This window comes from Wyeomyia smithii, chromosome 2, assembly GCF_029784165.1.
Source record: "Wyeomyia smithii strain HCP4-BCI-WySm-NY-G18 chromosome 2, ASM2978416v1, whole genome shotgun sequence".
Classification (NCBI taxonomy): domain Eukaryota; kingdom Metazoa; phylum Arthropoda; class Insecta; order Diptera; family Culicidae; genus Wyeomyia; species Wyeomyia smithii.
The window spans coordinates 258585659-258611510 of NC_073695.1; the positions used below are offsets into that span (position 1 = coordinate 258585659).

The following is a 25852-nucleotide window of genomic DNA, read 5'->3' on the forward strand; positions in this document are numbered from 1 at the left end:
TGGGAAACTGCTGAAAATAACCAAATAACACCCAATATGGGTATTTCTTCAACCGGCCGATTTCCATCCAATATGAGATGTTTCGATACCAGAATGATACACAGGAGCTAGAATCGACCACAGACAACATTTTGAATTCTAAGATGGTGACTTCCGGTTTCTGTAGAAGCCGAAAATGACTAAATAACACCTATCATTGGTGTTTCTTAAACCAGAATGACGCTCAGGGGCCAGAAATTGTCTCCAAAAAAAATAACCTAAAGGGACCAAATACCACCCAATATGAGTGTTTCTTTAACCAGAATGATGCATGGAGCTATAAATTGACCTCAGACACCATTTTGAATTGTAAGATGGCAACCTCTGGGAAACAGCCGAATACTACTGCATATGAATATTTCCGTAATCGAAATAATGTATAGAAGCCAAGCATTGACCCTGGACACCATAATGAATTCGAAGATGACCACTTGCAGTTTCTGGAAAACAACGAAAATAACTGAATACCACCTAACATGAGTGTTTTCGTAATAGAGGTGATGTACTAAAGGCAAAAGTCGAGGATGTTGTCATTCCGATAAAACTAATAATTTCAAACGATATAAACAAATCGCAAGAAATCAATGAATTTGGAATGTTGAAAATTATTGAATTAAACACAAAAATAGGCGGGACGAAGTTTGCCGGGTCAGCTAGTAAATACATAAATATGCTGGTTAAAGCAAAGCTGCAAGTGATGAATATGAAGATTAGAACTCGAGAGCAAAAAATTCGGAGGGATAAAAAAAACAAAAAATACTTTCAAAACGAAGAAAACTAAACATTAAATAATAGTTTTTGCATAACAGTTGTTATCACTAATTATGTTTGTTTTGTTGAATATCTTTTATATATAATATAATAAAGCTTTTAAACCAATTACAACATGATATGTATCCATACTTAAATTGTTAAATTGATAGAACATTCAAGTGTTATCTAAGCTAAAAGTTGCACAACAACCATATACGACTATTGACAACCATTGTGCGGTTTCTCCTTTTATCTTTTTCACGAGGTAATTGAAATATTCATTTAATTGTACACATCGTGGCCTGATTATTGAGCTTGAGCTTGACGGCCGCACATTTCGTAGTTGCTTCCCGTGATGGATCTGAGCTAGTGAAGTTACACAGGGAACCACGTATATAGCAACTTGGGATTAGTTTACCATTTACACGTCGTGGCCTGATTATTTGAATATTTCTTCTTCGTGCCTCGATAAGCTACATTTATTATTTTCAATATTCAACTCCCGGAACGGCGTTAGTTTTACATACAAAAAATATACGCACGAAATCTGCAACATATTTTTTTCTGTGAAAGTATGAAATTGAGTCAACTAAATCTAAAATTGAGTAAATTCAGTTTCGTGTGTGAGAATGTCACTTGCTCACAGAAATTCAACAACAATGCACAGTGATACAGTAAGGCAATGTAGGCGGACACGAGTTTTTCGATGCGATTTTGTGGTTTTAGAGTAAAATTTTTTTTTTCTTATATTTAGTCTATTTTTTATGTGCAAATGAAAATTAGGGTGGTCCTGAAATCGACTGAATGAAAAAACTAACTTTTTATTTGCATAAATAAATGTATACATTCATCGGCACAGTTGTAGATCAACTAATTTTAAGCAACTTTCGGTATCTCTTTACAATATTTATACAATATTTGTTCTATCAAATGATACCAAAAAATATTATTTATGTTTGCCCTAAACGGAGACATCAATATATCAAAAGGGCCTATTTTTAAAATAGAAATAGTGAAAACTCTTCATCTGTATAATATATCGACAATGTTTTTTCGTCAAAATTGGCGTATTTTTGAATAAAGTTACCGAAGAAAACTTTGTTTTTAAATTTGAATTGAAGAAATAGAGCGAAAAGACTGTTTTTGGAAACCAAATTTCATGTCTACAAAAAAGTTTTTTTACAAAGTTACTTAGAATTAGTTGGTCTACAAGTTTGCCAAAGAATGTTTTATTTCGTTGATTTTAGGACCACCCTAATTTTCATTCGCACATGAATAGAGGACTATTTATAAGAAACAACTTTTTACAAAAACTATGGCTTTAAACCGCAAACCAAAACCGCAACGAAAAGCCTATGTCCGCCTAAATTGCCTTACTGTACCACTGTGCAATGAGTTTAGTTACCTTTTTCACCACAAGAGGGGGTGTTGCCTGTCTGTCTTCACTGGAATATATGGGAAATTCGAGAGTGAACTATATTGTTATTTTAAGATATTTGGTTTTAGCCATTCGAAACACGCCATACTCACACTAACACATGCTCTTTTAGACTATACAAACTCATGACACACACACATGATTACACACGAAGCAGGCCATCTCAATTATCTCTCGGATTTGCTCTCAACGAATTTAAATGAAGCATTCAGTCGGTTATTTTTCGACAAATGATTCAAAAGCATGCCTATGTCGGCTAAATTGAATGTCGAATCGAAATATGAGATCAAGACTAACATTTAAATTGGCCGCATTTCCAATGTTGTTATTAATTCAATGTTATCCCAATTACTTCCCCATCACTCTCTACTAGGGTGGGTCGATTTAAAAATCGCTCAGGCACATATGATTTTCGGATTTTAGGGATCAAAATAAGATACTTTTCTCAAGAAACCATACCTCTAAAATGAATTCTGATGTCCCTTGTACTAACGTGTAGGTACCCAAAAGGTCAAATTTCAAAAAATTCTGTTTTGACCCATTTAGAGTGACCCAATCGAGTCCAAATGTATGACCGACCCCCACTCACTTTGGAGGGCTGACCCACCCATGCTAGTGTTACCCCCCTGGGTCCCCCATACAAAAATATCAAAAAATATCAAAAAATCACCATTTTTGGCACTTTATATGACAAAAATCAGTGAAATGGCTATTATTTTTCCGCACAAATGAAGTTTCTAGGAAAAAAATGTTTTTTTTTTGTTTTTGGATTTTTGTTTTCTCTTTAAAAATTTATTCGATCAGAACATAGGAAAGAAACTAAAAAAATATTGTTTGAAGTCTTTTTTGGTTTCAACACTGGGCAATTTCGCCCGGCTCTCTAATGTCGCCTCCATAACAGCCTCTACATTTTCCGATATTACTCGTTTGGAAACGCTAGCTAGCAGTTGAACGTGTTGTTCCGTTCCTTGTATATGTAATGGAATATGCGGATCAGTAAATGGTGAATCATCTTCATTTAAATATGCTATCAATGTTTCATACGGAATGATTCGCGTGAATGGTGGCTCAAATACGTTATTTTTATCAGTCAAATCGATCATTTTCGTGTAATCGAAGCAATGGAAGTTTATATCTGGTTTTTTATATTCTCTAAGTTCCGATGGGTCTTCAACATTGTCTCGATATCGTAAAATTTTCTTGATAGCAGAGTCGCGCACCTCTTTCCTATCATCAAACAACATTGATAGCAAGATATTTTCCGAATGTGCAAAATATGGATTATTTTTGATTACATGATTGACAACAGTGCGTAAATTTGGCTCCAGAAATTGTGCCCAAGTAATGTACTTGAAAAATAATACACTACCGTACACGACAGAGCTGTAATACTTGATATTAAAATACATTGGCACATAAACCTTAATTATAAATTCAATCAGAATTCTTAAATTTTTAGGTGGTTTTTTTCATTGTCACATATAATCGTAATAATCTAGCGGCCTTGGTGAGCCAGCGAGAATGTACAATTTTCCCTGGTTTTATGTTAGCCAGATCCACCAAAATATTTTTCTGGCAGCCCCTTTTTGCTCAAGTTCCAGTTGACTTCAACGGAGTGTTGTTATTGTCAGAGTGAAAAGATAGTTATTGTATTTAAATTTAAAACAAGTTCGTTTGATAAAGTTTGATAGAGATAGATAAAATGAAGTGCGTTCTATGTAATAACAAAAAACAGTAAGGAATGTGAGTTTTTTTCGGTTCCCGGAGAATCCGATTGTGAGGAAACAGTGGATGGATTTTTGTTGCCTCCCAGCAGACTTTTTCATTGACGAAAACACCCGACTTTGCAGTGTTCGTTTGGTCTTTCTGGTTTCAGACTCTGCGTCACTCTATTTATTCACTCTGGTTCTACAGTGTGCGTGGGAACAGTGGAAACGGAGCGTCCGTGCGTGGTAGCCGTTGTGGTAGCATACCAGCGGTGCTCGCCTGACTGGTCGAAATAAAAATATTACATATGATGTAACAGAGTGATATACGATTTTATGTTCAAAAGGACGCCAACTGCAAACGCCATCTGCAATGAGAATGGCTCAGAAATATGTGTAATTGTGTATGTATGCGCTGAAGACTCAGGACCGAATCCCATGCGAAGCAGGAGAAAACAAAAATCCAAAAACAAAAAAAAAAACATTTTTTTCCTAGAAACTTCATTTGTGCGGAAAAATAATAGCCATTTCACTGATTTTTTTCATGTAAAGTGCCAAAAATGGTGATTTTTTGATATTTTTTGATATTTTTGTATGGGGGACCCAGGGGGGTAACACTAGCATGGGTGGGTCGGCCCTCCAAAGTTAGTGGGGGTCGGTCATACATTTGGACTCGATTGGGTCACTCTAAATGGGTCAAAACAGGATTTTTTGAAATTTGACCTTTTGGGTACCTACACGTTAGTACAAGGGACATCAGAATTCATTTTAGAGGTATGGTTTTTTGAGCAAAGTATCTTATTTTGATCCCTAGAATCCGAAATTCATATGTGCCTAAGCGATTTTTTGATCCCCTACAAATCGAACCGCCCTACTCTCTACACAAACGTAGAAATTTGTCAAGCAAAGGCTATTGGCACAAATCCTGTCGCTTTGAAATTAAAAAGAAAAACCTGCGGTTTTTTTCAGAGCATAAGCAGAAAAAACAGCCGAAATTCAACGGTAAAGGTCATGGCTGAGGTAAACGGGGACAATTCAAGGTTTTTATCAGCAAAAAAGCGAACCGAGTGGAAGAAACTTGAAAAAAATATTTTCAAGCTGAATTCGGGCTTTAAGGACCATTTAAGGATTATCTGGCATCTTTTTCTTGCATTGTAAATCGCAATATCGCTTCTCTATTCCTACGTAGATTTTTATTTATACCGTTGAGTAAAGAAATTCGCTATTAGTGAGCGACAAGTTCGCTTTCGCATCCTTGCGTAAGCTGGACAATCCAGTTGACATAAAAGTTGCAAAGAAAAGCCAGGGTGAGAGTTGAAAAGATCGGTGAAATCAACGCTTTAAGCAATGAAGGTGTGCAGTTCAATATCAAGAACGTTTTGTTAGTTCGAGATAATTTGATGTCGGTCAAGAAAATGACGGGAGCCGACATTACCGTTACATTTGCTAGAGACTCAACAATCCTGAAGAAGATCGGATATATCCTGGTAATTGGTAAGCTAAGCGGAAATCTGTTCGAACGAGAGCTCTCAGAGAAAAACCATTGTACAAATGCATGCGACGTGGAAACCGGCAAGTTGTGGCGTCCGCATCAGCCAACATGGAATGGAATTGATGGTCCGACAAGGCTCCAAAGATCGGTGTTTGTGAAGGTAAGCATTGTAGAGATCCTTTCAGTGCCGCAACAAACCGTGTAACTAGCACTCTTGAAAGAATCCAACAGGACGTTAGTGGTACCGTCGATCTACCGACATGGGTCAGATCCCGGTATTTCATCACTTTCATCGATGAATACAGTCACTTCGGAATGATTTATCTGCTGAAGAGGAAGTATGAAGTTTTCGACCGATTCAACGAGTAAGAAGCTACGATTACTGCAATGATCGACAAGCCAATATCTCGCATGACCGTGGATCAAAGCTGAAGGGCATTCAGGCCGAACCCATGGCGGTATATACGCCACAAAAAATGGTGTAGCGGAGAGGTTCAATCGAATCTTAGTGAAGAAAATCCGTTCCGTAATCGTCGACTCAATGGTTCCAAAGTATGTATGGTCTGAAGCGGCCGTGAAAAGTGCGCAACCTCTGCACCCAGATAGACAGCAAGAATTGTCAAGGCATAGCAGACGGGAGCGCAGACTATCCGGTAAGTTATTTGAGTACTTGACTGGGTATAGAGCAGTTCCCTTCCACTAGATCCACCCGAGACGTTTCATGAGATTGAAAATCGACCTGGTAGTTGGAGGCCGTAAAAGACGACCGTTATTCCATGAAGAAATATAACGTATATAATTTCACGGGCTGTCCACCGTTAAACCGTTGCAGTTACAACGGATTTTTCGAGTGAAGAAAAATGCAGACGGATAGACCGGACAGGATTATTGCGAGATATTTGCTCTAGTTACCAAGTTAACCACTAACTATTTTCCTGGAAATTTCGATTGGAGTCGAATCACCACCCAACACTGCAGATTGGTCAAATCCCGCTACGGACTAGAACAGTATCCTCGTTGTTGGAACGAGAAGTTCAACCAGAAACTGTTGAACTGTGTCCCAAAAAATTAATGTTGAAAAAGTCAGGTGCTCAACCCTAAATTGCAAGACAATGTTATTTGTAGATGAAACTCATAGAACAAATTAAAAACGCATACAAAAAAATCAAGAATTAGAATTTCCATTGCAAAGCAGGATTCATGACAAAAATTTGCATAAAAAAAATATTTGCTTATCAGGGGGCTGAGATATTGGAAACAATTCACTTCATAGAAGTCAAACTGAATCTTTATGAAGGAGGACAAATTCTAAAAAGCTGTTGGTTCCAAATTTCGGAATGTATTCCAGGAGAAAGTTGCTGTCTGTTGATGACGAAAGAACCAACAAATGATACCGTGAACTGCTGGGCAGGCTTCTGAAAATGACTGGAAGACAGTGGCAGCAAATTTCAAACTAATCCGGCTCTCATTGTATTGCAAAGCTCTGCCTGCTCCCCATACGTTCGGTAAACAGTCCGACAGCGACTGATGACAGCACACATGCAATGTCAAACGGACTGTTATTTTTCATTTTCTTATGAATGTTGATTCTTCCAAGCTGTCACTAATGACAGCCTTTACAGCGCGAAATCCTTCGGCACAAATCCGGGTGGGCTGTCAGATGATTATGATTTACGAGAGTAAGTCCGATGCTATTATGCAAGCAATGCAGTGCGGAACACGTTTTTTTCTCGGGTGGAGAATAGTATCAACAATGGGAAAATATATGAAACGTTTTGCTTCGAGTTTATCATAGCATCGGCCTAAGAAAGAGGAGAAAGAAGGAGTGAGAGTCAATATCATCGGTGACAGCCGCAGCCGATCAGCAGCCTGTCAACAGTGCAGACCTAACCAACAGGACATCCTCAAAAGTCAAAATGAACAAAACTAGGCTGTCATGTCTGAACGAACAAAATACATGCACAAGAATGAGCTGTCGTGTGTAGCATAAGGTAGCTTCGTTGCTGGTGTAAGCTGAATAGTTTATTCATGAGGCTGTAGAGTAGAAAGAGAGAACAATCGTCAGTATAGTTTCACACCGCAGTCTTTTTCCGAAGCCTGCTGCTGGGAACAATCATATACATCATCCTTTAAACTAGACCGTACGTGTGTTTTCCTGTAGATTCCCCGGGCTAATTTCAACAGGATCCGTCTAGATTACATCGCTCGAAACGATTAGTCTGTTATCCAAAAGATACTCAAACTAAATGCCTAGAACATAAGAAATACGCTGAAGCTGAATCACTGGTCGGATATACAGACGCCAACTGGGCATCGGATAGCATGTATAGAAAATCTGTCTTAGGCAAACGAAAAGCAAACGACAGTTTCCACATCATCCAAAGAAACGGAGTACGGATCCCTTTAGCTCTACGGTATCAGAAGGGAGCTGGTTGGCTGGTGTACTGCAGGACTTAGAATTGAAGATGGAAGAAGAAGCATTAATCATTTTTGAAAACAACCAAGGTTGTATTAGGAAACTTAAAAAAATTTTACCTAAGGCCTAATGCCTTGATCGAAACAGAGAGAAGACAAAACCTAACAAAAAGGAGGAGCTAATTACAAAACAGGCGTGGCCTCTCACAACGTCAACATAGACTATTTAAGAGGCTACTTCTGCTCAACCAAATCATTTTACTTTTGGATGGTATAATCATTGGACATAGCTCAGAGGAAGCTGCAGCAGCCACGGTTAGCAGCATCCAGTGCGACTCCTGTCGCTTTGAATTTAAAAAGAAAAACCTGCGTTTTTTTTTCAGAGCATAAGCAGAAAAAACAGCCGAAATTCAACGGTAAAGGTCATGGCTGAGGTAAACGGGGACAATTCAAGGTTTTTATCAGCAAAAAAGCGAACCGAGTGGAAGAAACTTGAAAAAATTATTTTCAAGCTGAATTCGGGCTTTAAGGACCATTTAAGGATTATCTGGCATCTTTTTCTTGCATTGTAAATCGCAATATCGCTTCTCTATTCCTACGTAGATTTTTATTTATACCGTTGAGTAAAGAAATTCGCTATTAGTGAGCGACAAGTTCGCTTTCGCATCCTTGCGTAAGCTGGACAATCCAGTTGACATAAAAGTTGTAAAGAAAAGCCAGGGTGAGAGTTGAAAAGATCGGCGAAATCAACGCTTCAAGCAATGAAGGTGTGCAGTTCAATATCAAGAACGTTTTGTTAGTTCGAGATAATTTGATGTTGGTCAAGAAAATGACGGGAGCCGACATTACCGTTACATTTGCTAGAGACTCAACAATCCTGAAGAAGATCGGATATATCCTGGTAATTGGTAAGCTAAGCGGAAATCTGTTCGAACGAGAGCTCTCAGAGAAAAACCATTGTACAAATGCATGCGACGTGGAAACCGGCAAGTTGTGGCGTCCGCATCAGCCAACATGGAATGGAATTGATGGTCCGACAAGGCTCCAAAGATCGGTGTTTGTGAAGGTAAGCATTGTAGAGATCCTTTCAGTGCCGCAACAAACCGTGTAACTAGCACTCTTGAAAGAATCCAACAGGACGTTAGTGGTACCGTCGATCTACCGACATGGGTCAGATCCCGGTATTTCATCACTTTCATCGATGAATACAGTCACTTCGGAATGATTTATCTGCTGAAGAGGAAGTATGAAGTTTTCGACCGATTCAACGAGTAAGAAGCTACGATTACTGCAATGATCGACAAGCCAATATCTCGCATGACCGTGGATCAAAGCTGAAGGGCATTCAGGCCGAACCCATGGCGGTATATACGCCACAAAAAATGGTGTAGCGGAGAGGTTCAATCGAATCTTAGTGAAGAAAATCCGTTCCGTAATCGTCGACTCAATGGTTCCAAAGTATGTATGGTCTGAAGCGGCCGTGAAAAGTGCGCAACCTCTGCACCCAGATAGACAGCAAGAATTGTCAAGGCATAGCAGACGGGAGCGCAGACTATCCGGTAAGTTATTTGAGTACTTGACTGGGTATAGAGCAGTTCCCTTCCACTAGATCCACCCGAGACGTTTCATAAGATTGAAAATCGACCTGGTAGTTGGAGGCCGTAAAAGACGACCGTTATTCCATGAAGAAATATAACGTATATAATTTCACGGGCTGTCCACCGTTAAACCGTTGCAGTTACAACGGATTTTTCGAGTGAAGAAAAATGCAGACGGATAGACCGGACAGGATTATTGCGAGATATTTGCTCTAGTTACCAAGTTAACCACTAACTATTTTCCTGGAAATTTCGATTGGAGTCGAATCACCACCCAACACTGCAGATTGGTCAAATCCCGCTACGGACTAGAACAGTATCCTTGTTGTTGGAACGAGAAGTTCAACCAGAAACTGTTGAACTGTGTCCCAAAAAATTAATGTTGAAAAAGTCAGGTGCTCAACCCTAAATTGCAAGACAATGTTATTTGTAGATGAAACTCATAGAACAAATTAAAAACGCATACAAAAAAATCAAGAACTAGAATTTCCATTGCAAAGCAGGATTCATGACAAAAATTTGCATAAAAAAAATATTTGCTTATCAGGGGGCTGAGATATTGGAAACAATTCACTTCATAGAAGTCAAACTGAATCTTTATGAAGGAGGACAAATTCTAAAAAGCTGTTGGTTCCAAATTTCGGAATGTATTCCAGGAGAAAGTTGCTGTCTGTTGATGACGAAAGAACCAACAAATGATACCGTGAACTGCTGGGCAGGCTTCTGAAAATGACTGGAAGACAGTGGCAGCAAATTTCAAACTAATCCGGCTCTCATTGTCTTGCAAAGCTCTGCCTGCTCCCCATACGTTCGGTAAACAGTCCGACAGCGACTGATGACAGCACACATGCAATGTCAAACGGACTGTTATTTTTCATTTCCTTATGAATGTTGATTCTTCCAAGCTGTCACTAATGACAGCCTTTACAGCGCGAAATCCTCCGGCACAAATCCGGGCGGGCTGTCAGATGATTATGATTTACGAGGGTAAGTCCGAAGCTATTATGCAAGCAAAGCAGTGTGGAACACGTTTTTTTCTCGGGTGGACAATCAACAATGGGAAAATATATGAAACGATTTACTTCGAGTTCATCATAGCATCGGCCTAAGAAAGAGGAGAAAAGAAGGAGTGAGAGTCAATATCATTGGTGACAGCCGCAGCCGATCAGCAGCCTGTCAACAGTGCAGACCTAACCAACAGGACATCAATACATGCACAAGAATGAGCTGTTGTGTGTAGCATAAGGCAGCTTCGTTGCTGGTGTAAGCTGAATAGTTTATTCATGAGGCTGTAGAGTAGAAAGAGAGAACAATCGTCAGTACAGTTTCACACCGCAGTCTTTTCCGAAGCCTGCTGCTGGGAACAATCATATACATCATCCTTTAAACCAGACCGTACGTGTGTTTTCCTGTAGATTCCCCGGGCTAATTTCAACAGGATCCGTCTAGATTACATCGCTCGAAACGATTAGTCTGTTATCCAAAAGATACTCAAACTAAATGCCTAGAACATAAGAAATACGCTGAAGCTGAATCACTGGTCGGATATACAGACGCCAACTGGGCATCGGATAGCATGTATAGAAAATCTGTCTTAGGCAAACGAAAAGCAAACGACAGTTTCCACATCATCCAGGGTAACGGAGTACGGATCGCTTTAGCTCTACGGTATCATAAGGGAGCTGGTTGGCTGGTGTACTGCAGGACTTAGAATTGAAGATGGATGAAGAAGCATTCATCATTTTTGAAAACAACCAAGGTTGTATTGGGAAACTTAAGAAAATTTTACTTAAGGCCTAATGCCTTGATCGAAACAGAGAGAAGACAAAACCTAACAAAAAGGAGCTAATTACTAACAGGCGTGGCCTCTCACAACGTCAACATAGACTATTTAAGAGGCTACTTCTGCTCAACCAAATCATTTTTCTTTTGGATGGTATAATCATTGAACATAGCTCAGAGGAAGCTGCAGCTGCCACGGTTAGCAGCATCCAGTGCGACTCCCAAGTCATTTATTTTCTCAACTTTTTGGAGGGAACTCTCCTTAACGTGATAATCAAGCAAAATCGGGTTTTCGTGCGATGGAACGTCATAACAGAGCATTTTGGTACGTTAACGCAACCTAAACGCAATTTTGAAGAAATGTCGTTGAAAAATAGAGTAAACAACAACGGACCTAAGTTGCTGTCTTGAGGCATTCCGGTTAGTTTGCAGAAACCTGAAGATACACGGAGTTCACAACCAGTCAGGTAAGACCTAATTCACAGCACTAACCTTGAAGACAAGACAAGACAGTATGACCAACAATAAATTCAAATCTGTGTAGATCTGTGTCAAATCTGTGTAGGTGCTGGTGAAGTCCAACAGATGCGTGGTAACAAATTTCCCATACAAGAAACATTAGAGATGTAGCTGTTTGACTGCCTACGAATCCCAGCACCAACGATAATTTCGAATAGCTTTGACGCTGCAGATGAGCTTGTTATACCTCGATAATTTCTTACGTTTCTCCTGTCGCCAGTTTTGAACACAGGAAAAATAAACGATTGCTTTCAAACTTCAGGGGAATGATGATTTAATATCTCTCAACATAAAATGTGTTTCCAGCAGGGATGTCATGTAGAAAACCTCATGTAGTTTTCGACGAGTTATCTACATAGAATACCTCTGGTAGAATACCTAACCATAAAAGAGTATTCTACAAGTATTCTACGAAAACGTGCAAAGAGATTTTTGTGGTGAATTACATGAAGAATAAACGAAATTTAAGTTCAAAAATATTATTTATTTTTATTTGTGATAATTGTTTTGTGTGATTTGAGAACGAATTTGACATTTGAAATTGTTGCTTTTAATCTCCATCGATTGAATTTGTTTTTGATATGTTTCATAAGTTTTCGGATTAGAAATACCTCCCGTTTGCAAAATATTCTAGGGCTTTCTATCCAGTACAAACAACAAACCCAGGTATGTTTAATTTTATCTTCGAAACTTTATATAAATTCCTAAATTAAATTAAGTAGCAATTCAGAACCCCAAAAATGAATAATTACTAAACTCAAAACCGAGTAATACTGTACGGAAAAAGTGCGTTACAAGTACTCAATTTTTAAAAACGCCTTGTTTCTCAATTATGCGTATTTACGGAGTTACTCAGTTTATGAGTTGTTTCACTTATTACGAAAATGCGTCAAATCTTACTTAATTAGAGTTATTTTTCCCGAGGGTGTAAAGGATTCTTCCTGCAACCGTTAAGAGTTGTATGGAATTTTTGGTGGGCTTTTATATATATGCCAGGGGAACCATGAACTATTGAGATGTTGGGTACGCTCTAAAGATATAAGATTTGACAGCGATAGCATAGTTCTGCAGAAATCAGGCCTTGGATGTGCCTTTGCTGTTGCACTGATTTTGTATGTGACGTATATTATGCGATTTTGCTTTCATTAGCATTATCGGAAAACAACAAATATGTTGTTGAACCGTGAATTACGATTGAAAATATTAAGTGAAAACTTTGTTTGCTTTTTTGAGTTTCTTTATCATTGCTTGTTTCGCCATAATTACAGAATAGTCCGGAAAAACACTTGTTTGCTTCTTCGTGTTTCTTTTTTTTTTTGTTATATTAATTCTCTCGTTACTTAAATACACCTAAACAGCAACGCAGCGAATGGTATTTCATGACTTATACTGTGAAGTTTCGAGTGTTTGAGAGTTTCTGTTTGCAAGAGGTTTTCTACTGTAGAAAACGTAGGATACAGTTTTCTACGTAGATTACTCACGAGTCCCGAAAAATCACATAGAATACCATCCCTGTTCCAGTGTTCATTTGCGAGGCTTTTTTTACGTAATTTCCTGGATATTGGAACATTTTTTGTGTAAATTCGAGGTTTTGCTGCTTTTTTTAATGCGAACTTTCTAACATAGACGTACAGGATGGAATATTAGAAATTTTCATTTTAAATAAATTCATATTTTCAACACGAATTCGATGCCTATTCCTGAAAAAATTTGTGTTTTATATTTATGCAAAATTTTGTAAACGATTTAGACAAAGAGGTTATTTATTTTTATAAAACAAGTCCAATTCTACTGCAATATTGCTTAGATTTCCAGAACTCGAATTTGGAGAAATGAGAAATCTCAGGATTCTCAAACATTCCTTAAATTTAATGTTGAGTCGATCGTCAGATATTCAATCAGTTTAAGGCGAAAATCTGAAAATCTGAAAATTATTTACACAGTTGTTAAAGGGTGTTCAACTTTAAATCTGCACATACTGATATTGCTCTAACTTATAATAAATTGGGTAAAATTAAGTGACATTTTGCGTACAAATAGTTTGATGAGTATTGTTTATATGCTGTCCGTGGATTTCATCAGTGCGTCTTTCGTGCAGAGGATCAACACACGAGCCGGACTACGTTCGTTTAAGGTCCAGAAGTCCCAAAACCGACCCGAGAAGCAAAATACGACCGCGAAAAGTCGTACGCGGAAGCTGTACGATCAAAAGTTGACAAAGCTACACTGTTGCGTGATGGATGATGAGACGTACTATATCAAGGCAGACTTCAAGCAGATTCCTGGAAACCTGTACGTGACGGCCAAGGATAACTTGGTTGTTCCTGAGGACCTCAGGACGCAGAAGGTCTCCAAAATTCTTCACCGATAGCACTGCGAATGGGCAAGTCTATTTGAAAGAGTGCTTCCAGAAGCGGCTCCTTCCTTTCCTGGCAGGATTTGACATGCTGCCACTACTACTCCAAGGAGGCGAACGGAGTCGATTTTGTGTCGACAGAGCTGAATCCCTCAAACACTCCGGAACTGCGGCCGAGCGAAAAGTACTGGGCTATTATGAAGGGACGCCCTCTAAAACGACCTTAAGTTGTGGAGAATGTCGAAGAAATGAAAAGGATATGGGTTAACACACTGAAAATGATCGATTCTGAAGTCGTGAAGAAGCTTATCGCTGGGCGCTAAGGTTCGAGCGTTTGGTTATACGGGTAAAATGAATGTTGCCAAAACAAGCTCCTGATGTGTCTTCATACTCCCTGACGATTTGGTAGCAATCGGATGAAAACTCGAATTTTGAGACTGAATTTTGTCTGTGCAGATTTGAAGTGAAACACCCTTTATAGGGCCCTTAAGGAACACTTCAAGTGCATTGAAGAAGCTACACTTAAAATGCTACTAGACTGATTTTTAGCTTCCAGTTAGCGATGAACCAAAAACATTCCACCGAAAGCGTCACTGGGAATTTCTTTCAAATTATTCCTCAACCAACGTTAAACACTACAGCTATTATTTTCCCATTTATTTATCTTAAAGGTAGCTCCAACTGATAACTCGTCTCAGTATTTTAGCACTAGTATTTACAGAAAACATGCACTCTTACTCTTAAGTAGTGTAGCGCTCTTCCAACCGGTGTTTTTTCGTTTTTGCTTCTACTATTTATATATTGCTAGCAGTACGGATAGATTTATCAACTAAACTTTCGTAACTCTCGAGGACAGGGTTCTCGCGTGGTTCGATGAAGACTACGTTAAAAGACTAATAGTATATTGTAGCTGGAAAAATGTTTCACAAACATTTCCGTTTTTTGTTTGTTTTCTTCTCTAGCAAAGTAAGATAGCACAACTGGAAGGCAGTGCGCAATACAGTTCGATTGTTTTTCTCTAACGTTAAAAACCTTAAACCGTTTTGGCAAAAAAAGTACGCGCGATAGGGCGTGTCTAGTTTCAATAAATTCATTCACAGAGAGTGTTTTTATCTTAGATTATGCCGATCATTTGAACAGGTTTCTTATTCTTCTAGGGTTGCGTCGCTATTCTAAACACTAGCAGTACGCTTTCTTCTTACGTCTAGGAATCATTCTATGTGCGTGTGTGTGTTGATTGTCTATAAACAAGTCGATTCGTCTTAATGAACACTAAACGTAACTCGTACAGTTCTCTGTTTTCTTTTCCATCTAATTGCTAATGATAATGAAAGGTTCGGTTGTCGATGTGATGAAGGTGATGAAGTGCAGCATCGTAAAATTATTGATTTATTTAAATTGTTCAGATACCCTAGCTTAGCTTATCGGTAGGCCCTTTTTTAAGCCAAAACTTTCTATAACTATTTTACTGTTTTGTTCCTAAGCTCACTTGAGCCCACTACCGTGACCGAATAAGCTGGTATTGTTTTATTTTTTTTCCATTGCATTTTATAGGCAACAAGTTTCATTTGAATGAGAACTTTCTGGTGTACCTTGGGGGCGAAATTTGTTGACCGTCATTGACAATTGGTTCGTATAAACTAGGACAGTTGCTGACTGAGCTTGTCAACGTGACAGTGCAGTGGAAAACTGAAATTATTTAGAACAATTCGTCTATAAACATTTTTCGTTTATATTATTAGATTTTGACATTTCGACATTTCTGTTGAGAAAAATTTTGATTATTAAACCATTTGAAAGCATAACCTGAAACTTAAAAAAATATTTTACAAAAATAAATGACATGTTCGTTCTTTTGTTGGGATGAAAAGAAACATTAAAAACTGTGTGTTGAACCAAAGATGACTAGTACAAGTTGACTCTTCCAGTATCCAGCGAGCATGAATGTCGCTGCGCGTGAACGAAAGTCGAACTCATTTGTATACTGGTAATTTGATGATGACGGCAAGGTGGCGAAAGGTGAAGCACTTTTTTTCCTGTCCTGCCATCCAATTTTCAATATCCTTGCACGGTGCTGCCATCTAGTTTTTATTTTCATCTGGCGGATTATGCACGATAAATCGATTTTGCTAATAACCACAGTTTTATTCGCATTTAAGACATCAGATGGCAGCACTAACCGTTGTGAAGGTGTCGTGGGCAAAATGTATGAAAAAACTGGAAGTCAGGTATCTTGTTCTAGTCATCTTTGGTTGAACGCAGCTTTATTACTTCTAGTGAAAAGTATGCAAAGCATAGCAAAGCACCGTTTTATTTTTCTAGAGAAAAACAGTCGCAAACTCACAATCATGGAAAATGGAAAGTTTGCATTCAAATTTTGCCCTCCACTGCACAATTTAAGGAAGCCAATATGCCTGTCGTCACCACATTGAAGAACACCGCAGCTCACACACCTAAATTGACTGCTGAAACTCGGTAATTTATTGCCGAAAACGGCACCACTGAGAGCTTGGTTTGGAAAAATGACAGATGTCATATATTTTTGTAAATCTCGGTTCAACCCAACTAAAATTTCGACACGGCGAGTGGTGCCGTTCTTGGCAATAAATTACCGATACTAAGTAGGCGGCAAATTTTAATTGTACAGTGTCTACCAGTAACATTATGGTTATAAAATTAAAGCCCAGCCTCTAGGCTGGCAGTTTGTTCAGTAATTCAAGAACAAAAACCTTCCACTGCTTACGTTTTTTTTCTACTTCCGCACCGCACCGTAAATGGAGGGGGATGAATGCTGGATGCTGAATTTGCCTCGTGCTAGGTTTCATCATTATTAACTAAATTGGTTCACACCAAAACGTTGCGGGTGTGCGTGTGTCTGTCTTCTTGTTAATGTACTGCGTGGAGATATCACTTTTTCGCGATTGCTCTGAAATGAAAATACATATTAATAAAAGAAATTTCGTTAATGCATCGATACTTACTAATTTCTAATGAAGTGAAAATACAAGTCCTAAAGGAGTCGTGTAATGATTGCAGCGTATATATGTGATCCTTTCTAGCAACGTGAATTAACCATGAAACTATCGTTCGCTCGTTTCCGCCTGGTGCTGCAACTCATCCTTTCTTACGGTAATTAATCTATCTACGTTACGACAAGCAGCTACCGTGTGCTCCTAATCTTACCATCTAAAATCACTTGTTTTTATTCTTTAATCTGTTTCTATGCAGTTGGTAATGGTCCCTCTGGATCCAAGCAGGCAGCGATTCAAAACTAGTACTACTTTCCCGTGGTTCCGGACGAAGACTCGATACGTCAGATTTCGGGTTGATTTTTTTCTCTCTTCGTTATGAAATCGCTAGTAGTGTTGCTCTGTTCGTACTATTCTTATTCGTTTTATCTTCGTCTACTTGTTCAGTAGGAATCTAGGATCTTTCGCCACAATTTCAGTACATCATGCCCGGATGGACACCGCCGCCTCGCTGGAAGTACACGTTCGGATTGCTGCTCATTGTCTGCTCCAGGGTGGTGTACAGGTTAGCCTCGTCCGGTCGCATAAACAGGCCTGAGTGAAGGAAAAAGTGAAAATGTAATAGGATTTTGTTTATGACAGTAGGAAAAATGTTCAGACATAAAAAAAACAAGTAGGTCCAACGTCCAATTGTTGGTTTTCGTTTTAACAATTTCCAGATAAATTTAATTTATTTTGTTGTCGTGCTTCAATATGGTATTACCACTAAAAATGTATTAAGTATTTTCCCTAAACACTATTCAAAATGTTATAATTATGTGCCAATAACGCAACTTTTTATGACTTGTTATGGCACGAAATTGTTGCAAAAAGTTAGGAGTAGAAATTTGATCAAAGATAAAACTAATTTCGCTGAATCCTCACATACCCACCGATTAGCAACCATAAAATATACCTTTTCACCAGATTGTTACGGTCATTTACAGTATATCAATGGAACAATTTGTCTAGTTGAGATCCATAAACTAGAAAAAAAAAATTGCAAAGCACGCGAGTAAATTCATCAATCTCGAATCCCAATTTCGACGTATAATTGCTTGTTTCGCTTTCGACGATCAACGCAAGCAAAATATAATCAGATTACTCACAGAAAACAAAAAAAAAGCACGCCCCTTTCTATAGACGAGTTTTCCATTTTTTTAAACGTCCCACCGCTCTGGCACCTCCCCACTTATCCATTGTTTTCCTACTTAAATGAACATTATTTTCTCATTAAAGAGCAACCCAAAGCACAACAGATTTTCAATTGCAAGCAGCATCAAGAGCAGCAACAAAAAAACAGTGAATTATGCTGCGTTTTTAGCTTGTTTTACTAGTTTCTTCGTTTTACGCCGACACATAAGCTGCTTGACTTATTTACAGTTTTGCTAAATTAAGTCAAATTTAAAGTTCCGGCGTTTGTTAGCTACTGCTCTGCTGGGGGTGGCACAATAAGCGCTGTTTCGAGTGTGCGCTCACGACAATAACAATATGCAATCGTCTCTCTTCAAGAAGCAAACGATCACGCGAGCTTGTCGAGTACGTACCTACTCGTCATAAGTCACGAATGCGATCGCGTTGTGTGAAGTGTGTAGTCTAGTCTTCGTCTTTCTTTAACATGGGTAACAAATATAACAACAGAGGATAGACATAATGAAATTTAATAACAATGTTGACAGTTGACAGCTCATCGCGTGGTGGAGGTTCCAGTCGGTGGATTACGTAACAGGAACGGGCATTGTGCATTGGAATGACTTGTCCTTTTCCGGTCGTTGATTATGCAAATTGGGGAATAAAATTTGCGTTATAGGACTTATATTTCTGCTGGTTTTGAAGTCTGCCTCAGCATATGGCAGATTTGAAGAGGAAGAGTATGAAAATGTATGTTAGAGAATGAATTGAAATTTTATTCACGATAATCATCACCCTGCAATGACTGAATGTAAAGCCGATCAATACAAAATTTAACTCCGCCTATTGCATAAGAATCTATTCTCATTTTTTGAGTAAAATATTGGTATTTTTGTCAACCGAGTACCTATATTTTTTCCCATACACCAGCGAATCTCAGCCTTCTTCTGTCCGCGTACCCCTTGGCTTCCAAATTAATTCTACCCCCTGGTTTTAAATGTTCTCGCAGAGTGGAAGAGAGTAGTGGTAGATCATGATGTGGTAGTCTAGTTCAGGGTTCAAATTGAACAATGGTTCGTTTGATAGCTACAGTCATGTTTTAAAAGCAAGTTTGAACAACATATAAGTATTATAAAGAAAAATTGCTTTGTCCGCCATTACTGATTTTACTTTCGCGTACCCCCCTAAGGCTTACGCGTACTCCAAGAAGTACGCGTACCCCAGGTTGAGAACCGCTGGCATAGACTGACATACCTACTTTGTGCGTGGAGCTGCTCTGTTCTGTGTAGGTGTCGTTTTTGATTTCGATTTCGACCCGATAATGATGCTGATACTGACTGATACTGACTGATACTGAGTAATACTTTAATAAACCTACAGTATGGAAATTTCACTCACGCTCATTTTTTCGCAAGCCGATAGCTCATTTGATATGTACATTTTTGAACAACTTTGTATGACGAACTTGGAGTCCTCATGTAGTACTACAACTTTGTCGAAGAGAGTATTGCTCGTACTCAAACACCGGGGCCGTGAGAGCAGATTTGAGAAAATTATTGCGATAATTATCGCGATCGTGATAATTATCACGATAATTTGCCAGAGTGTCCTCTTACAGCTCCGGTGTTTGAGTACGAGCAATACTCTCTTCGACAATGTGGTAGTACTACTTGTGAACTTCAAATTCGTCATACATAATTGTTCAGAACTGTGGTTATTCAATGAGCTATCGGGTTGCGAAAAAAACGAACGCGGGTGATAACCTTCATCCTTGAACCTACGGTAGTAAGCAGAACCTTTATATGGGTGGTAAATATCAAAAAAGTAAAATAAAAATGTTTAAAAACAAAAATAACACGACATTAACAGTGAAAGTATAATCAAGTACTGAAAATAATTAAAAATAGTGAAAATGATCCACATCTAGCAGATGCAGAACTTTCACAAAACGAGGTCGATTTTTTCCAGAAACATCGCACACGTGAACCACCTTTAACTAGGTGCATATTAGTTAGTTCCCACGAGTTGATTGCGCGAAAAGGTCTGCGAAAGATTGGTTTCACAGATTGAATCTAATTGAAAATTATAGAAGTCATAATTTTTTATGGGCATCTTATTGCATGGCTTGTCTATCCACCAGTAGGGTGGATCTCAGCTCCTCATTCGCTCTCTCGCCCTGTGAAATTGTAATCTGTCGGTGCGCATCACTCGAGAGCAAACAAATAAAATTAAAGAAATAATCTTTTATCTTTCTCAAAACGCTCTACTGGCCTTCTTCGGCACTACTTAGCAGCACATAAACTCACAATTTGCCCTTATTACGCTAATATAAGCTAGACGGAAGAAAATTTTATAATCAAAACTTCATGCAGAACTAGAACGCACGTTGAACGTTGAACGTTGAACGTTGATTGGCCTATATTTTCATGCACCGTAGGATCAAGGTTAGTATACAAATTTGTTGCGAGAGATTCATTAAAATTCAGTATACACTAAGGTCGCTTTTTACGCGGGTTTCTTCTTACGCGGCTTTTTACGTGGACTCCGGAATTTACGCGGTTTTTTTACGCGGATTCCGGAATTTACGCGGTTTTTTTCACGCGGCATGTATCCCCTGCATAAAAAACGACTTTACTGTATACCAGGTTTCAGAGAAAATAAAACTGTGCACTGTTGCACTGTAATTTCATGTTTGGTGGAAATTCTAAAAAGCAATCCCAGTTATTCAAATTTGTCACAACAATATAAGATTATTTTCGTGCCAAATACGGTCGTAATTGTATTCTTTTTTTTCAGGAAAATGCACATCATAAGAAAAAAACATAAGAAATTTCAATAAGCGAATTTTGTTTCTGACATAATTTTATAAAGATAAGGGTTTTGTCTGTTGAGGAATTAGGCTTCTTTAGTAGTACCTTACTATGCGTGATATATAGGACTATTGATCAAGTAATGACCAGTTGCCTAAACCCCGACCTAGCCGAGCCTAGCCGACCAAATTACACTAGGTTGTAAGCAACCCTTGTTGGGAAACTTGATTCTGTTCATGTATAATGCACCACAGCTGCATAGCACATGTTCCGAGGTTTCACTTTCCATGCTACAAAAGCGACAGTTATCATCCTGAACCCGACCAACGTTCTTTAGATGATATTTCCTTGGACAGTGCCTGGTTATTTGTCCTGTGTAGTAGAGATGGTCAAACCTGAACCCGACCCGTAACCATCGGGTTGTTCCCTTATAGGGAATATCGCAGTTATCCATATGTTTCATCCAGTCTCCGTTCATACTCAGCACTGACCCTCTCTTGAAGTAAGACATTTTCGAGACGTTTGAGCCGCAAAGCAATTCTTTCCGCTTTTAGTTGCACAAATTCATGCAGAGGTAGCAGATTAAGGATAGCGTCCTTATTTCCCACTAACCCTTTTGAACCAATTACAGAACGAACTGACCGCTTTGCTTGCTACACCGTCTATTTTGCTTAATCAAGATCAATCAAATTTTTCCTTAATCAAATTTTGCCTTAATCAAAGCTCGAAGTATAAATTGTCACTGTTATTGATTTCAATAAAGTGTTTTCTTTTTAATACTGCAGTATATCAAAATCTTTCTTGTTGGTTCTCAACGCATCCCGCAGAGACTTTGTGCTGCGAGCCGAAATGTGCCGGGATGGTAATATTCTGACGGACGATCGTGAGGTGACCGAAAGGTGGACGCAATACTTCAATGAACACCTGAATGGCGCCCAGACCGAGGAACATGACCGCGGAGAAGGCGATCCCGTCGATGCGACAAGCGTAGCAGACGTGCCAGCTGTCAGGCATTCCCTACTCTTCTATGTAAAGTTATCTCTAGTGAGTTGATATCCCGCCTTTTTCGGGGTCACCCTCTGTTGCAGGTGAATACCATATTTGAGAGTCACTAATCTACTCTCCCTCTTTTCATTCGATTCCCGCTTATCTCTTTGTGTGTTTGGCCTCTCACGAAGTGTACTCTGCACTCCCCGGACCGTCACGCAGACAGGATCTTGAGCAGAGCTTCAACCATCCGTTCGGTCCGCCGCTAAAGATGGAATGTCAGGACTCCACACCAGCCCCAACGGTAGGCGTGCGATCACCGTCCTGAATGCCGCCTACAAAGTGCTTTCCCAAATCATATTTCGCCGACTCTCACCGCTAGCCAACAGCTTTGTGAGAAGTTATCATGCCGGCTTCGTGGAAGAACAGTCTACTACGGACCGAATCTTCACCATATGGCAGATCCATCAGAAATGCCGTGAATACTTCAAAAACGCGTATGGCACTACCGACCGAAAAGAGCTATGGAAGGTCATGGACAAAAACGGCTTTCCGGGTGGATTGTCGGGTCCGTTTGAATCCCGCAAGAGGCGTTGACAGTGTGATGGTCTCTCCTGCCTGCTATTCATTATTTGCGCTACAGCGTATAATGAGTCCAGCGGACATCAACACGCGGGGAACGATATTCAACAAATTCAGTAAAATCGTTTGCTTTGCTGATGACATGGACATTGTCGACAGAACAACTGCGGCGGTGGAAGAACAGTACACCAGACTAAAACAGGAAGCAACGAAGATTGGGTTGCAGATAAATACGTCTAGAACGAAGCACGAAACCGAAGCCGACCGACAGCACGTAGGTAGTAGCTTTACGATCGACGGCGATGAGTTTGAGATAGCCGACGAGCAGGCATGTCCAAACCCACCACACCACTTGCGTGTGTGTTTTGGGCGATGCCACGGAGGGTTTTTTCATTGCCCTTTAGTGCTTATACAAAACCGAAACCCACAGTGTTTTAAATAAAACTGCCCTTCAGAAGCTTCGGCAAACACATGCCCGAGTGTTCCCGAATTCGTGAGCCCTCGGAAGCTTGCTAGCTAACACGTGTTTTCTCAAACGCATCATGTTTACAAAAGTACATATGAAAAAAATATTACAGGTGGCTGTATGCGTTGACTACCGTCAAGCTTTCCAATGTTATACCATTGTCGATCTCGTCGTGGCGACCAATGCTTGGGTGTTCCCCGAAACCGCGAGCCCTCGGTTGCCTCATGTGCCGAAGTTAAAAAACCCTCGGCTTGCGTGTTCACGAATGGCTCTCCAGTGTTTTGTCGTTAGCTAGCGACGGAGGGTAATACGAATAGCCCTGCGTGGTGTGTTTGTTAGCAGATGGGCCCCACGCGCTTTGGTTTGCTGTGTTTTCCCCATGCCTGACGACGAGTTTGTCTATCTCGGTTCACTGGTAACTGAGGATAATGAATACCAGCCGTGAGAACCGGAGGCATATTATCAGCGTAAGTCGTGCCTACTATGGGCTCTAGAAGCAATTGCGGTCGAACAGACTAAGCCCCCGTACGAAGTGTAACCTGTGCTCGGAGTTTTCGAACGACGGGTACTAAGGACGATCTTTGGCTGCGTGCCGGAGAACAGGATATGAAGGCGGAGGCTGGACCGTTAGCTCGCGCAACTCTACGGCGAACCTAGTATTCAAAAGGTGACAAAAGCTGGACGGATATGCTGGACAAGGCATGTTGCAAGAATGTAGGACAATTGGTCGGCGTGCGACCAGACCGAGCCAAGCGCCAAACACATTGTTTTGAGTAATTAGCAATTGAAGTTTGACCACCCATAAATAAATCGTGTTGGAACTTATCATTAATTCAATGCTAACACGTAATGAACAGGGCTTAATGAATGTCCTGTTATCATAAATACACGAAAAATAGCAATAATTGGTCAAATATTTGGTTTTTATTTTTGACACTTATGCACTCAGTTCACTCTGGTCGAACAAAAATTTTAAAAAATGGGCTTCAGTTCGGTCTGGTCCAACGTATTTACTACAACGTATCAACTTGACTATTAAACAAGCTAATTTTTCTCACTAGTCAAACGTAATACATAGATATCAACGCTGCTTTAACTCTCAGTCCAATCTGCATCAAAAATTATACAGCTGATAGACACGCAAAGCTTTATTTCTGTTGCTCTATTTCCTGGTTCCAAAGCGCACCAAGTGGTAAGTGTTAAGATAGTATCAATATGAAATGCTCTGATATTTTGAAGCGGGTATTGTCTTATTTTATTGATTTAACGTATATTAACCCTGTCCTGACGTTTGTTACAAGAAAAAATTTAATTTTATTAGAGAAATATCGAATGAAGATAAAACGCGTTTTATCTTCATTCGATATTTCTCTAATAAAATTAAATTTTTTCTTGTAACAAACGTCAGGACAGGGTCTGGTTCAACAAGATCTTGAAAAAAAAAAAATGATGTGCCCATTGAAACGAAGTTTGGCTCTACAAAAACCACCTGGCTGTTCATTTATCTAATTCTGACGACAGTCATATTACCGAGCTGTCCGGAGCGGAGAAATCAGTTACTGGTTAAAATAAATCGCAAAATTTGCGTTTAAATCATAAACAATCACTTTCTTCAGATGCCATGTCTGTGTTTACGGTTCACTCTTGTCGAACGCAATTTCGTTCTTTTCACAAAGTGCTACAGAGATTTTTTATTATAACACGCCTATGAACTGTTCAAATGATTTTATTCTTTAATGGAACATAGATTATTAGTTTGCACATCCACTGGTGCTAATAACTCAATTTTAAAGAAAATGGCGCTTGGCTCGGTCTGGTCGCACGCCGACCAATTACCCTGCGAAAATGGTGTTTGCCTCGAATCTGGAAGGAAGAAGACGACCAGGGACGCAGCGGGTAAGATGGGTAGACCAGCTGGTGCGGGGTCTGGCGGGGAGTGTCCTAAGGATTGGAGAGCGGTAGCCAATAACCGAAAAAATTAGAGAAACTTTGTCAATTAGGGCATAATGACGGAATGTCAAATAAATAAATAATCTTTCACTTTTTCCAATTTGAGTTATAGGGCAAAACCTGTGTTGACCATTGTGATTCAGTAAGTATTCGAAAGTCATATAAAAATGATAATTTTGTCTGCGTTTTGAACCCCACAAATTCGACATCATCCCACCAATTCGGCATCGTAGCTTAACAGGATAAGCAAAGCAAAGCCTTGATGCTACATTCCGATTCAGAACTTCACCTTCTGTTTGTTATACACAGACTACGCAGCCAATCGTTCTAGTGAACAGGACAATTGCGGGGCTAACGCAACAGTCCTACTGACACTAACAGTCTCTCCCGAACCGAGACTCGAATTTACGACGATTGGCTTGTTGGGCCAGCATCGTACCTCGAGACCATCTGGGAAATAGCTCAACAGGATATCCGTCGCAAACGTGAGAAGGTGTGGAGGGCCTGTGGCGACAAGGCTCAGTTCTACCAGAGCGTTGTAGCATCCAACGAGCTGAAAACAGGTTTTTGTTTGCTGGGCAGAATGCACAAGATCGCGTAATCAACTAGAAGGCGACAGGATGTGTTTGTTGAGAAATAAAGGTCGTTTCTTCTACAACAGCATCATCAACGTGCACTGTTTGCACGAAAAAGGACTGACGAGATGAAATCATACTACGTGCAGTTGGAAGTCACATATGGAAGCTGCTCGCCACGAGACATCAAGAAATATGGAAAAACCAACCTACAAAAGCTTTCTGAGCATCGCCACGAGAGAGAA

At 39.6% G+C, this 25852-nt stretch overlaps 1 protein-coding gene across 2 annotated transcripts in view; it reads right to left on the minus strand.

Annotated features, from left to right (window-relative positions):
• Window positions 1–14740: 14740 nt before the first annotated feature.
• The window catches only part of LOC129722311 (uncharacterized), a 207193-nt gene continuing 196081 nt past the window's right edge, over window positions 14741–25852 (minus strand). For both annotated transcript variants that reach the window (XM_055675661.1, XM_055675660.1), the window contains 2 exons: window positions 17080–17661; window positions 14741–17024 (listed from right to left, as the gene is read on the minus strand). In XM_055675661.1, the coding sequence (XP_055531636.1) occupies window positions 17543–17661 (119 nt within the window). In that variant the 3' untranslated portion in view covers window positions 14741–17024; window positions 17080–17542. The remainder of the gene's footprint in view (window positions 17025–17079; window positions 17662–25852) is intronic.